This window comes from Ostrinia furnacalis, unplaced genomic scaffold (assembly GCF_004193835.3).
Source record: "Ostrinia furnacalis isolate ACB-3 unplaced genomic scaffold, ASM419383v2 OfSCF3909, whole genome shotgun sequence".
NCBI lineage: Eukaryota > Metazoa > Arthropoda > Insecta > Lepidoptera > Crambidae > Ostrinia > Ostrinia furnacalis.
The window spans coordinates 1-14482 of record NW_021134148.1 but is presented as its reverse complement, the minus strand read 5'-3'; the positions used below and the strand labels follow the sequence as shown (position 1 = coordinate 14482).

General features: G+C 49.5%; 1 protein-coding gene across 1 annotated transcript in view; it reads right to left on the bottom strand.

Annotated features, from left to right (window-relative positions):
• The window catches only part of LOC114358417 (dipeptidyl peptidase 9-like), a gene marked incomplete at its 5' end in the record, with an annotated part of 35070 nt that extends 20652 nt beyond the window's left edge, over nt 1–14418 (bottom strand). Inside the window, 8 exons of the mRNA XM_028312386.1 lie at nt 300–420; nt 5232–5384; nt 5843–5949; nt 8691–8971; nt 9611–9798; nt 12056–12203; nt 13488–13611; nt 14297–14418. Of these exons, the coding sequence (XP_028168187.1) occupies nt 300–420; nt 5232–5384; nt 5843–5949; nt 8691–8971; nt 9611–9798; nt 12056–12203; nt 13488–13611; nt 14297–14418 (1244 nt within the window). The remainder of the gene's footprint in view (nt 1–299; nt 421–5231; nt 5385–5842; nt 5950–8690; nt 8972–9610; nt 9799–12055; nt 12204–13487; nt 13612–14296) is intronic.
• Nucleotides 14419–14482: the final 64 nt, after the last annotated feature.

Sequence of the window (14482 nt, the reverse complement as noted above, 5' to 3'; positions counted from 1 at the left end):
TGAAGATGTTGTAGGGAATTTTGAATGTGTGCTCTGTCACGTTATAGGACAACATTGATACTGGAACCGACAGCATTGGATATCAATAGCTTGTATGTACTTATAGTGGAAATGTAGAAATAAAGTAGCGAGTGGAGTGTATAAAAAGTGATAACCAAAGTGAAATATCACTTTGGTTACAAGAAAGACCATTGTACGCTCGTGAATCGAACATTGCTCGTTCATTTGCAGAACGTTCGCCTTTCTCTCCGCGGGCAATGTCTGTGCGTAGACTGCACTGATAGTTGTACAACACTAACCTGCGCGCTCCAATAGTGTGCCTTGCGCGTGCAGTCTTGGCGGCGAGTGCGCCAAGCGGTAGACCCGTGTTCTTGGCACGCTGCTGATGGATGAACTGGTCACCACCGCCGTTGTGCAGTCCTGTAGACAAACACAGTGGTTATGTGACAAGATTATACAGGTTGAAATTAAATCGTTGGCATCTTCATTACATAGTATAAAACAAAGTCGCTTTCCGCTGTCTGTCCCTATGTTTGCTTAAATCTTTAAAACTACGCAACGGATTTCGAATACATTGTACCTGTGCGAAGCAAGGGTGGATCGCTAGTTTTAAAAGAAGACTAAAGCCCGGTCTCTGAGCACGTAATCCTCATCGCTCGCGCGTAATTATGTTGCTGTCGCGCTCGCACACTCACTGCGGGCGCCCGTCGCACAGTCGCGACAGCAATATAATTACGCGCGAGCGATAAGGATGGGTAGCTTGGGGCCATTGGACAAAATTCTACGTGCTCGGCGACCAGACTATATTTTATTTTATTTTATTTGGGATAACAAACTATACTAATGATACAGAATCATAGGATCCACTGTCGAACATAGACCTCCCCCAATGATTTCCATAATGACCGGTTGGTAGGGGCCTGCATCCAGCGCCTTCCTGCTACCTTCATGAAGTCGTCGGTCCACCTTGTGGGTGGACGTCCCACGCTGATTCCGGTACGTGGCCTCCACTACAGGAACTTGCTGCCGCATCGGCATTAAGGCCTACTTTCCACCAAAGAGGAGTAGAGAAGTGTTTTGGACAACTAAGCAGATTTCATTATTTACACATCTCTTCTCCGCTCCGCACAAAACCACTCCGCGCCGCACCAATGCTGCTGTCAAATTCTATAGAAAACTTCGTCCACCCGACACATCTCCTCTCTTCTCCGCTCCGCTCCGCCTTGGCGGTAACCGGGCCTAATCCGTCGAGCTCTGAAAGTGACTTCACCTCGTCAATATCCACTGCGCACGAGAGACTCACGTACAGATGGCGCTCTATCTATAGGTATCTCTCTCCTAAGGCTCCCCTAAGAAGTATACGCTATAATAGACCTTACTACCTACACAAAAAGGTCTCACCTCGTCAATATCCACTGCGCACGAGTGACTCACGTAAAGATGGCGCTCTATAGGTGTCTCGCGGAGCCCAAAGAAGTACACGCTAAACTAGACCTTACTATCTATCCATCCAGGATCCAGGATCTTCCCGCGGCCGTTACTAGATCGTCGGTCCACCTAGTAGGACAAGGTCTCACCTCGTCAATATCCACCGCGCACGAGTGTAAAGATTGCTCTCTCTCTATAATAGGTGTCTCACTCTAAGGCTTTCAGTGACAGTGGTCAGCCAGCAGTGTGTTTTGGATAACCAAGCAGATTTTATTATTTACACATCTTTTCTCCGCTCCGCACAAAACCACTCCGCGCCGCACCAATGCTGCTGTCAAATTCTATAGAAAACTTCGTCCGCCCGACACATCTCCTCTCTTCTCCGCTCCGCTACGCCTTGGCGGAAACCGGGCCTAACCCGTCGAGCTCTGAAAGTGTCCTCACCTCGTCAATATCCACTGCGCACGAGTGTAAGATGTCATGGACACAGCGCTCTAAAAGTGTCTCGTGGAGCCATAGGAAGTACACGCTAAAATAGACCTTACTATCTATCCATCCAGGATCTTCCCGCGACCGTTACCAGATCGTCGGTCCACCTAATAGGACAAGGTCTCACCTCGTCAATATCCACTGCGCAAGAGTGTCTCACGTAAGGTGTCTCGCGGAGCCCTAATAAGTACACGCTAAACTAGACCTTACTATCTATCCATCCAGGATCCAGGCTCTTCCCGCGACCGTTACCAGATCGTCGGTCCACCTAGTAGAACAAGGTCTCACCTCGTCAATAACCATTGTGCACGAGTGTCAGATGCCACGTATAGATGGCGCTCTTTAGGTGTCTCGCGGAGCCTTAGAAGTACACGCTAAAATAGACTTTACTACCCACACAACAAGGTCTCACCTCGTCAATATCCACTACGCACGAGTGTCTCACGTATAGATGGCGCTCTATAAGTGTCTCGTGGAGCCCAAAGAAGTACACGCTATAATAGACCTTACTATCTATCCATCCAGGATCCAGGATCTTCCCGCGGCCGTTACTAGATCGTCGGTCCACCTAGTAGGACAAGGTCTCACCTCGTCAATATCCACCGCGCACTCTCTCTCTCTATAATAGGTGTCTCACTCTAAGGCTTTCAGTGACAGTGGTCAGCAGTGTATTTTGGATAACCAAGCAGATTTTATTATTTACATATCTCTTCTCCGCTCCGCACAAAACCACTCCGCGCCGCACCAATGCTGCTGTCAAATTCTATAGAAAACTTCGTCCGCCCGACACATCTCCTCTCTTCTCCGCTCCGCTCCGCCTTGGCGGAAACAGGGTCTAATCCGTCGAGCTCTGAAAGTGACCTTACCTCATCGATATCAACTGCGCACGAGTGTCAGATGCCACATATAGATGGCGCTCTATAGGTGTCTCGCGGAGCCCAAAGAAGTACACACTAAACTAGACCTTACTATCTATCCATCCAAGATCCAGGATCTTCCCGCGACCGTTACCAGATCGTCGGTCCACCTAGTAGGACAAGGTCTCACCTCGTCAATATCCACCGCGCACGAGTGGCCGACAGTGGTCAGCAGCGTGGGCGCGTGCGGTCGCGGCGGGTTGTACGGCGCCGCGTACAGGTGGCGCTCCAGCGGCGTCTCGCGGAGCCCTAGGAAGTGTACTAGCTGCCCCACATTACTGTCTACACAACAAGGACCCACCTCGTCAATATCCACCGCGCACGAGTGTAAAGATGGCTCTCTCTCTCTATAATAGGTGTCTCACTCTAAGGCTTTCAGTGACAGTGGTCAGCAGTGTGTTTTGGATAACCAAGCAGATTTTATTATTTACACATCTCTTCTCCGCTCCGCACAAAACCACTCCGCGCCGCACCAATGCTGCTGTCAAATTCTATAGAAAACTTCGTCCGCCCGACACATCTCCTCTCTTCTCCGCTCCGCTCCGCCTTGGTGGAAACCGGGCCTAATCCGTCGAGCTCTGAAAGTGACCTTACCTCGTCGATATCAACTGCGCACAAGTGTCAGATGCCACGTATAGATGGCGCTTTTTAGGTGTCTCACGGAGCACTAGGAACTACACGTTATAATAGACCTTATTACCTACACAACAAGGCCTCACCTCGGCAATATCCACTGCGTAAAGATGGCGCTCTATAGGTGTCTCGCGGAACCCTAAGAAGTACAATAAGGTCCACTGCTGGACAAAGGCCTCCCCCAAGGTTTTTCACAATGAGCGGTCCTGCGCTGCCCGCATCCAGGCTCTTCCCGCGACCGTTACCAGATCGTCGGTCCACCTAGTAGGACAAGGTCTCACCTCGTCAATGTCCACCGCGCACGAGTGGCCGACAGTGGTCAGCAGCGTGGGCGCGTGCGGTCGCGGCGGGTTGTACGGCGCCGCGTACAGGTGGCGCTCCAGCGGCGTCTCGCGGAGCCCTAGGAAGTGTACTAGCTGCCCCACATTACTGTCTACACAACAAGCCCTCACCTCGTCAATATCCACCGCGCACCAGTGTAAAGATGGCTCTCTCTCTCTATACTAGGTGTCTCACTCCTAAGGCTTTCAGTGACAGTGGTCAGCAGTGTGTTTTGGATAACCAAGCAGATTTCATTATTTACACATCTCTTCTCCGCTCCGCACAAAACCACTCCGCGCCGCACCAATGCTGCTGTCGAATTCTATAGAAAACTTCGTCCACCCGACACATCTCCTCTCTTCTCCGCTCCGCTCCGCCTTAGCGGTAACCGGGCCTAATCCGTCGAGCTCTGAAAGTGACCTTACCTCATCAATATCCACTGCGCACGATTGTAAAGATGGCTCTCTCTCTATATGGCGCTCTATAGGTGTCTCACTCCTAAGGCTCTCCTAACAGATGGCGCTCTAGTGGCGTCTAGCGAAGCCCTAAGAACTACACGCTAAAATAGACCTTACTCCCTACACAACAAGACCCACCCGTTTAATATCCACTGCGCACGAGTGTCTCACGTACAGATGGCGCTCTATAGGTGTCTCGCGGATCCCTAAGAAGTTCACGCTAAACTAGACCTTACTATCTATCCATCCAGGATCTTCCCGCGACCGTTACGTAAAGATGGCTCTCTCTCTCTATAATAGGTGTCTCGCTCCTAAAGCTTTTAGTGACAGTGGTCAGCAGTGTGTTTTGGATAACCAAGCAGTTTTCATTATTTACACATCTCTTCTCCGCTCCGCACAAAACCACTCCGCGCCGCACCAATGCTGCTGTCAAATTCTATAGAAAACTTCGTCCGCCCGACACATCTCCTCTCTTCTCCGCTCCGCTCCGCCTTGGCGGAAACCGGGCCTAATCCGTCGAGCTCTGAAAGTGACCTTACCTCGTCAATATCCACTGTGCACGAGTGTCAGATGCCACGTATAGATGGCGCTCTATAGGTGTCTCGCGGAGCCCTAAGAAGTTCACGCTAAAATAGACTTACTATCTATCCATCCAGGATCCAGGATCTTCCGCGACCGTTACCAGATCGTCGGTCCACCTAGTAGGACAAGGTCTCACCTCGTCAATATCCACTGCGCACGAGTGTCTCACGTAAAGATGGCGCTCTATAGGTGTCTCGCGGGGCTCTAAGATGTACACGCTAAACTAGACCTACTACCTACACAACAAGGTGCTCGTTGGTTCGTTTCAGCCAAATGACGTCCACTGCTGGACTAAGGTCTCGCCCAAGGTTTTGCGCAATGAGCGGTCCTGCGCTGCCCGCATCCAGGCTCTTCCCGCGACCTTTACCAGATCGTCGGTCCACCTAGTAGGACAAGGTCTCACCTCGTCAATATCCACCGCGCACGAGTGGCCGACAGTGGTCAGCAGCGTGGGCGCGTGCGGTCGCGGCGGGTTGTACGGCGCCGCGTACAGGTGGCGCTCCAGCGGCGTCTCGCGGAGCCCTAGGAAGTAAACCAGCTGGCGGGCTTCGTCTACCTGCAACAGAAACGTGAATTAATCGAAGCGTAATAGAATCGAAGCCGAACGGTGAAGGTGTCGAACTGGCCGACTCGCTTAATATGCTTAAATACGACTACTAGTCCAGTCATTAAAGCTTAAATTAGGTAAGAATCTCGGAATTCGAGATACCCAGCTGTAAGTCTGTAAATAGTTGTATATTGACACCCTAAAAGTTGTCTCAAAACCTACACATGGTAGGGTGTAAGCAACTGCTATTAAATTTTAAGGTCAAAGGTCACAAAAATCGGTTTTTTGCGCTTTTTTTGGAAATATCTCATTTCCTATGGGTTTTTTCTATTTGTATTTATTATCAATATTGTAGAATACAAAATTCTCTACAAATTTTGTTCAAAAAATTTGGACTGATTTTTGCAGTCAAAAGTGGTTTTGACCGATTACGAGTTTTGACTGTAACAGATACACAGATAACGTACCCAGATCTTCCTGCCCATGATCTCCCAGTCACCAGCTGTGATCGGCTCCCGGCTCAGTATGTGCGGGCCCAACGCTGGGCCTTCGTCCGTTATCATGTCCAGCACCGCTGCAAGCGAGATTACACTTTATACAGGTTGCAATAAGGACTGTTTATGATCTGAAAGGGTTTGACTCGCATCATCATAGCCAGACAATTACGCCAACAAAATACAGCAGAATAATATGTAGAACTTTGTCATTTTAAGAACTGTTGTAACCATATTCTTTGAAATAAACTATTCTATTCTATTTAGAACCGCTACGGGCGAAAATGCGCTCTATGTCGCATGTAATAAGATCAATTTTAGATTCAAAAGAGGGGTCTATGCTTAACGTGTACAGGCTAGCCACCAGGCCTTTGTCTGTTATCTGCGGGGGAGATTATACTTTATACAGGTTGCAATAAGGACTGTTTTTGATCGAAAAGGGTGGTTTGACGCGCATCATGTCAAGAACCGTTGCGGGCGAAGTTGCGCTTTACGAACCATGCAATAAGATATATTTTTGAACATGATCATAATAATTTAAGTCACAAGACGTCCACTACTCAGGTGCTCAGTTTCTTCTGAAGCCCAAATGAAGCTAGCACGGAGGAAGAACAAAAGAGAAGAGACCTAGAATTGTATAGCTAGCTGCTGCATCCCTGCAACTCCTGTTGGCTACACAGGAGTTGCAGGGATGCAGCAGCTAGCTATCTAGGATCATCAGCAGCTAGGATCTACAGCTTGACCGGCAATAGAATCCCAAGGAGTTTTTAGTTTCTGACAATAAATGATCTTGGATTCAAACTCACAAGCTGGCTCGCGCCGCTAACCAGATACAGGTGCGACTGTCTCTTCAAGAGAGGAGAGAGAACAGGAGAGGAGTGGAGAGGATAAGAGAGGACAGGAGAGGAGAGGACGGGGATAGAAGAGGACAGTAGAGGGAGGACAAGAAGACAGACAGGAGAGAGATGACAAGTGAGAGAAGAGTAGATAGGACAAGAAAGAGGAGAGAACAGGAGAGGAGAGGACAGGAGAGAGGAGAGGACAGGAGGGAGGATTGGACAGGAGAGGAGACAGGAGAGAGGAGACGACAGGAGAGAGGAGAGGACAGGAGAGGGGAGAGGACAGGAGAGAGGAGAGGACAGGAGAGAGGAGAGGACAGGAGAGAGGAGAGGACAGGAGAGAGAAGAGGACAGGAGAGAGGAGAGGACAGGAGAGAGGAGAGGACAGGAGAGAGGAGAGGACAGGAGAGAGGAGAGGACAGGAGAGAGGAGAGGAGAGGAGAGAGGAGAGGACAGGAGAGAGGAGAGGACAGGAGAGAGGAGAGGACAGGAGAGAGGAGAGGACAGGAGAGAGGAGAGGACAGGAGAGGGGAGAGGACAGGAGAGAGGAGAGGACAGGAGAGAGGAGAGGACAGGAGAGAGGAGAGGACAGGAGAGAGGAGAGGACAGGAGAGAGGAGAGGACAGGAGAGGGGAGAGGACAGGAGAGAGGAGAGGACAGGAGAGAGGAGAGGACAGGAGAGAGGAGAGGACAGGAGAGAGGAGAGGACAGGAGAGAGGAGAGGACAGGAGAGGGGAGAGGACAGGAGAGAGGAGAGGACAGGAGAGAGGAGAGGACAGGAGAGAGGAGAGGACAGGAGAGAGGAGAGGACAGGAGAGAGGAGAGGACAGGAGAGGGGAGAGGACAGGAGAGAGGAGAGGACAGGAGAGAGGAGAGGACAGGAGAGAGGAGAGGACAGGAGAGAGGAGAGGACAGGAGAGAGGAGAGGACAGGAGAGGGGAGAGGACAGGAGAGAGGAGAGGACAGGAGAGAGGAGAGGACAGGAGAGAGGAGAGGACAGGAGAGAGGAGAGGACAGGAGAGAGGAGAGGACAGGAGAGGGGAGAGGACAGGAGAGAGGAGAGGACAGGAGAGAGGAGAGGACAGGAGAGAGGAGAGGACAGGAGAGAGGAGAGGACAGGAGAGAGGAGAGGACAGGAGAGGGGAGAGGACAGGAGAGAGGAGAGGACAGGAGAGAGGAGAGGACAGGAGAGAGGAGAGGACAGGAGAGAGGAGAGGACAGGAGAGAGGAGAGGACAGGAGAGGGGAGAGGACAGGAGAGAGGAGAGGACAGGAGAGAGGAGAGGACAGGAGAGAGGAGAGGACAGGAGAGAGGAGAGGACAGGAGAGAGGAGAGGACAGGAGAGGGGAGAGGACAGGAGAGAGGAGAGGACAGGAGAGAGGAGAGGACAGGGGAGAGGAGAGGACAGGAGAGAGGAGAGGACAGGAGAGAGGAGAGGACAGGAGAGAGGAGAGGACAGGAGAGAGGAGAGGACAGGAGAGAGGAGAGGACAGGAGAGAGGAGAGGACAGGAGGGAGAGGACATGAGAGAGGAGAGGACAGGAGGGAGAGGACATGAGAGAGGAGAGGAGAAAGAGGACAGGAGAGAAGAGAGGAGAGAGGAGGACAGGAGAGACAAGTAGAATGGTATACTCACAATCAACTCCCTTAATATGGCGGGTATTGAAATCAACACCCTGTATAGGCAGTTAAATACTGCACAGTATTTAGTACACCATTTTCTTTATTTTCTTCCGTCATACACAACAATACGCGTGCGTGAGTCAATGTTCGCTCGTATCGTATGTGAGACCTTGTCGAATAGTATCCTGTAGGTGGGCCATCGTGCGTGTTTTGTTTTCGATGTAAACTCGCGGAGATGAACAGGCCTGGTTTTACCAACTTGTGTCAGGATCAGACCGCTCGCGCTCTGTCTGATCAGACCGCTCAGCCATAGGACGTCCAGTAGAGAAGAGACGAAGAGAAGTAGAATGGTATACTCACAAGCTGGCTCGCGCCGGTTTATGGCGCACGTGACCAGATACAGGTGCAGGTGGCCCGTCTCCTCCGAGGCCCAGACGAAGCTGGCCTCGCCTGGCGCGCTGGCAGGAGAGGGGAGAGGACAGGAGAGAGGAGAGGACAGGAGAGAGGAGAGGACAGGAGAGACAAGTAGAATGGTATACTCACAAGCTGGCTCGCGCCGGTTTATGGCGCACGTGACCAGATACAGGTGCAGGTGGCCCGTCTCCTCCGAGGCCCAGACGAAGCTGGCCTCGCCTGGCGCGCTGGCAGGAGAGAGGAGAGGACAGGAGAGAGGAGAGGACAGGAGCGAAGAGAGGACAGGAGAGAGGAGAGGAGAGAGGACAGGAGAGATGACAAGAGAGGAGAGGATAGGAGAGAGATGACAAGAGAGGAGATAACTAGGAGAGAGGAGAGGAAGGAGAGACAAGTAGAATGGTATACTCACAAGCTGGCTCGCGCCGGTTTATGGCGCACAGAAAGGAGAGGACAGGAGAGAGGAAAGGACAGGAGAGAGGAGAGGACAGGAGAGAGGAGAGGACAGGAGAGAGGAGAGGACAGGAGAGAGGAGAGGACAGGAGAGAGGAGAGGACAGGAGAGAGGAGAGGACAGGAGAGAGGAGAGGACAGGAGAGAGGAGAGGACAGGAGAGAGGAGAGGACAGGAGAGAGGAGGACAAGAGAGAAGAGAGATGACAAGAGAGGAGAGGATAGGAGAGAGATGACAAGAGAGGAGATAACTAGGAGAGAGGAGAGGACAGGAGAGACAAGTAGAATGGTATACTCACAAGCTGGCTCGCGCCGGTTTATGGCGCACAGAGAGGAGAGGACAGGAGAGAGGAAAGGACAGGAGAGAGGAGAGGACAGGAGAGAGGAGAGGACAGGAGAGACAAGTAGAATGGTATACTCACAAGCTGGCTCGCGCCGGTTTATGGCGCACGTGACCAGATACAGGTGCAGGTGGCCCGTCTCCTCCGAGGCCCAGACGAAGCTGGCCTCGCCTGGCGCGCTGGGCAGGAAGTGTAGTATGTCGTGGACGTTGATCCACGCGTCTGGCGCCGATTCCGATATTAGCACTTGGATGTCTTGCGGCTTCTGGAAGGGGTTGATTTGTAGGGGTGATAAAAGTGCACAAGAATAATAAACACGCATTTGTTTAGCTGGGTGAATCAATTTTTAGGTGAATAGGTACTTTACGGGACTATTCCCACCTCTCGTTCCCACCACTGCAACTCCTTTGTAGCCAGGATCTACAGCTTGACCGCCACAAAAACCCAACCAATGAAGGTCAAGTTTGTCCCGGGGGAAAGTTAAACTGTCATTGGACCCGCAACGAAATTAATCAAAAGAACATGGGAGGAGTTCGAAATTAAGGTTCGACTTCCCTCCATTGCAAAGCGGATGACAGGTGACAAAAAAAAGGTTTAAAACCTTTATCCAAGGGTTCCTTAGCCATCGGCGAGAGGTTCCGAAGGTGCGGCGGTGCGTTCTCGTAAGTGACCGGTTGTACTGAACTGTTCCACTAGAATTTTGGATTTAGAGTTATTCCTAAAACGTTTAGTACCTGATCCAAGGGTTCCTTAGCCACCGGCGAGAGGTTCCTTAGGTGCGGGGGTGCGTTTTCGTAAGTGACTGTTGTACTGAACTGCTCGGATAAGGTTCCAATAGTTTTTAAGCCAATTTTTTTCCTAAAACGTTAAGTACCTGATCCAAGGGTTCCTTAGCCACCGTCGAGGGGTTCCGTAGGTGCGGCGGTGCGTTCTCGTAAGTGACTGGTGTGCTGAACTGTTCCACCGGAGTTTTGAATCCAATGTTATTCCTAAAACGTAGAGTACCTGATCCAAGGGTTCCTTAACGACCGGCGAGGGGTTCCGTAGGTGCGGCGGTGCGTTCTCGTAAGTGACTGGTGTACTGAACTACTCGACTGGAGGTCCACTGGAGTTTTGGATCCAGAGTAATTCCTAAGAAAACAGTTAGAGTTCCGAGGGTTCCTTAGCAACCGGCGGGGGGTTCCGTAGGCACGTGGGTGCGACCATTGGAGTTTGGAATCAAGGGTAATTCCTAAAACGTTAAGTACCTGATCCAAGGGTTCCTTAGCCACCTGCGAGGGGTTCCGTAGGTGCGGCGGCGCGTTCTCGTAAGTGACTGGTGTACTGAACTACTCCACTGGGGGTCCGCTGGACTTTTGAATCCAGGATAATTCCTAAATTATTATTGACTACCTATTCCAAGGGTTCTTTAGGCACCGGCGAGGGGTTCCGTAAGTACGTGAGTGCGACCATTGGAGTTTTGAATCCATTATTCCTAATATACGGTTAGAATACCTGATCCAAGGGTTCCTTAGCCACCGTCGAGGGGTTCCGTAGGTGCGGCGGTGCGTTCTCGTAAGTGACTGGTGTACTGAACTACTCGACTGGGGGTCCACTGGACTTTTGAATCCAGGTTTATTCCTACATTATTATTGACTACCTATTCCAAGGGTTCCTTAGGCACCGGCGAGGGGTTCCGTAAGTACGTGAGTGCGACCATTGGGGTTTGAATCCATTATTCCTAATATACGGTTAGAATACCTGATCCAAGGGTTCCTTAGCCACCGGCGGGGGGTTCCGTAGATGCGGCGGCGCGTTCTCGTAAGTGAGCGGTTGTACTGAACTGTTTCACTGGAATTTTGGATTTAGAGTTATTCCTAAAACGTTAAGTACCTGATCCAAGGGTTCCTTAGCCACCGGCGGGGGGTTCCGTAGATGCGGCGGCGCGTTCTCGTAAGTGACTGGTGTGCTGAACTGTTCCACTGAAGTTTTGAATCCAATGTTATTTCTAAAACGTTAAGTACCTGATCCAAGGGTTCCTTAGCCACCGGCGGGGGGTTCCGTAGGTGCGGCGGTGCGTTCTCGTAAGTGACTGGTGTACTGAACTACTCGACTGGGGGTCCACTGGACTTTTGAATCCAGGTTTATTCCTACATTATTATTGACTACCTATTCCAAGGGTTCCTTAGGCACCGGCGAGGGGTTCCGTAAGTACGTGAGTGCGACCATTGGGGTTTGAATCCATTATTCCTAATATACGGTTAGAGTACCTGATCCAAGGGTTCCTTAGCCACCGGCGGGGGGTTCCGTAGATGCGGCGGCGCGTTCTCGTAAGTGACTGGTGTGCTGAACTGTTCCACTGAAGTTTTGAATCCAATGTTATTTCTAAAACGTTAAGTACCTGATCCAAGGGTTCCTTAGCCACCGGCGGGGGGTTCCGTAGGTGCGGCGGTGCGTTCTCGTAATTGAATGGTGTACTGAATTGCTCGACTCGGGGTCTACTGGAGTTTTGGATTTAGAGTTATTCCTAAAACGTCAAGTACCTGATCCAAGGGTTCCTTAGCGACCGGCGAGGGGTTCCGTAGGTGCGGCGGTGCGTTCTCGTAAGTGACTGGTGTGCTGAACTGTTCCACCGGGATGAGGGCCAACTCCAAACGCTGCTGCTTGCGGTCCAGGAGTTGGACCCAGACGCTGGAAAGAAGGTTTGTTATAATGAATACCGGGTGTAAAAAATACGTATACAGGGTCCTATAGTGGGTGAATATGAAGTGGATGAAAGACGTGCTAATGTTTGAGTATAATCAGGCCTGTTCATCTCCGCGAGTTTACATCGAAAAAAAAAAAAAACACGCACGATGGCCCACCTACAGGATACTATTCCATAAGGCCTCACATACGAGCGAACATTGACTCACGCACGCGTATTCTTGTGCATGATGGAAGAAAATAAAGAAAATGGTGTACTAAATACCTACTGTGCAGTATTTAACTGCCTAAATAATAATAAAAACACAGAATGTACTTTTTTAAGTTGCCTCAAGACACTGAGAGGTAAATAAGTAGTTAATATTTTCCGCAGTTTGGCACCTCACGTCACATCATTTTACCGAAGTCAGCCCTATAGCTTCGGCGCAGTGCCGATCACTGACGTTTATCAACAAAATGGTGCTTGACTCTTGAGACAGGCTAAATTACACCATATTGTTAATGACATTGAGCATACATTTTTTTAAATACCTTCGCGAAGAAAAGCTTCTGTACGTAGTACTTATTATTATTCTGTGGTATAACACCCAAACATTAGCGGAAGAATGGGGGGGTACACGCTAAATAATCCATGAGTGCACACGCACACTACAATAATGCCGCTCGGATTGCTCGGATCCGCACCCAGCGCGACCGAGACCAAAAATTGGTGGGGCGCGTCCGAGTGGATGAAACGATCTATATTTAATTAAACTTTTTTAACACTTCCAATATTGTTCGAAGTGGCGTCCTTCTATTGCTAAATGTATGAAAGCTTGAAACACTCAATTTTCGGATAGATCCAGTTTATTCTGATACCTATTATTGATCGATTTTGATAGAACTTATGAAGCACTTTCATAATCAGTAACCAGTTTTTCGATATTGTATAGTTTAGAAACAGTCGAGTGAGATCACTTATCGTTTCCACCTTGTATAATATCACTCTACAACCAATAGGGGCGGAGCAGTAAAGAAAAATGTTGCAAAAACGGGAAAAAATATTCAAACTATTTTAACGCGAACAAAGTCGCGGGTACAACTATCACAATAATATTATAATGGCGAAAGTTTGAGAGTGTGTATGTTTGTTACTTCTTCACGTCTAAACGGCTGAAGCGATTTCAATGAAATTTGGTATAGAGCTAGGTGACATCCTGGATTTATACATAAGCTGCGTTTTACCGCGGGTAACACCGCGGGGCACAGCTAGTAAAGAAATAAACTCACAATTTCCCACAAGGCGTCCACCCCACTCTGGCTAAGTACTCAAACCACGGGAAGGCTTCCTTCAAGGGTGTACGTAACTCGTACCATCGGATGTCCGTCACTTCTGTGGAGTCGCTGTCCAGTACTGAAAAGATACAATATTAGGGATGTTACCTGTGGCCTAATTCACGTATTTTGACAGTCAAGATCTCGCTGACGTTCAGAAGTCATCCCATTGAAAAAAGTTCTTAATCCATATTCACAAGGGTCATTTTTGATAGAACGATTACTCGATAGGATCGCAACTCAGCAATTTGTTGTCATTGAAGTTTTGTTACGTGAATAAGGCTACTGGGAAAATCAAGAGTTTGAATTAATCCGTCAGTTAATTTTCCAAAAAATACTCGACACGTATTTTTCACTTTTACAAACTAATGAAAATTGAAAGAGATAAAGCGCGCCAAAGTTCGAAAGAAGAACACGTGACGTCAAGGTGTGTAGCACTATATGACGTCACGCGGAATTTAACAGACCATAACTTCGAAATTCTTTGATTGACAAATAAAAATTTAAGTGTCCAATATTTTTTGATAATAATATTGGTATAATGAGAATTCCGTGTGTGTGTGAGTGAAGCTCTTACACCTTCGGCCTAATCATCACTTTTCATCAAGTGAGGTGCAGGCCAAGAGCTTCCTCATTGTGGATAAAAAAAAAACAATCGATCTATCTCCATACCCACAAGTTTGTACGGAACTATCAGTGCGCAAGTTCGACTCGCATTGGCCGGTTTTTTAACATGCCATGAAGAAGGGAATTCTTCCACATACCTGGCGCATCAGCCGAGCCCTCGTGGTAGTAATCCAGTACAGTGGTGGGTGACGCTTTCTGGAGTCTAAAGGTCACCATCTTCAGCACCGATTTGGCGTTTGGAGTACCGGCGCGGGGAAATCTGCGGTATAGAATTAGTTCAGCTGATAAATACCCGGCGGACTTCGTACCAACACAGATAATAT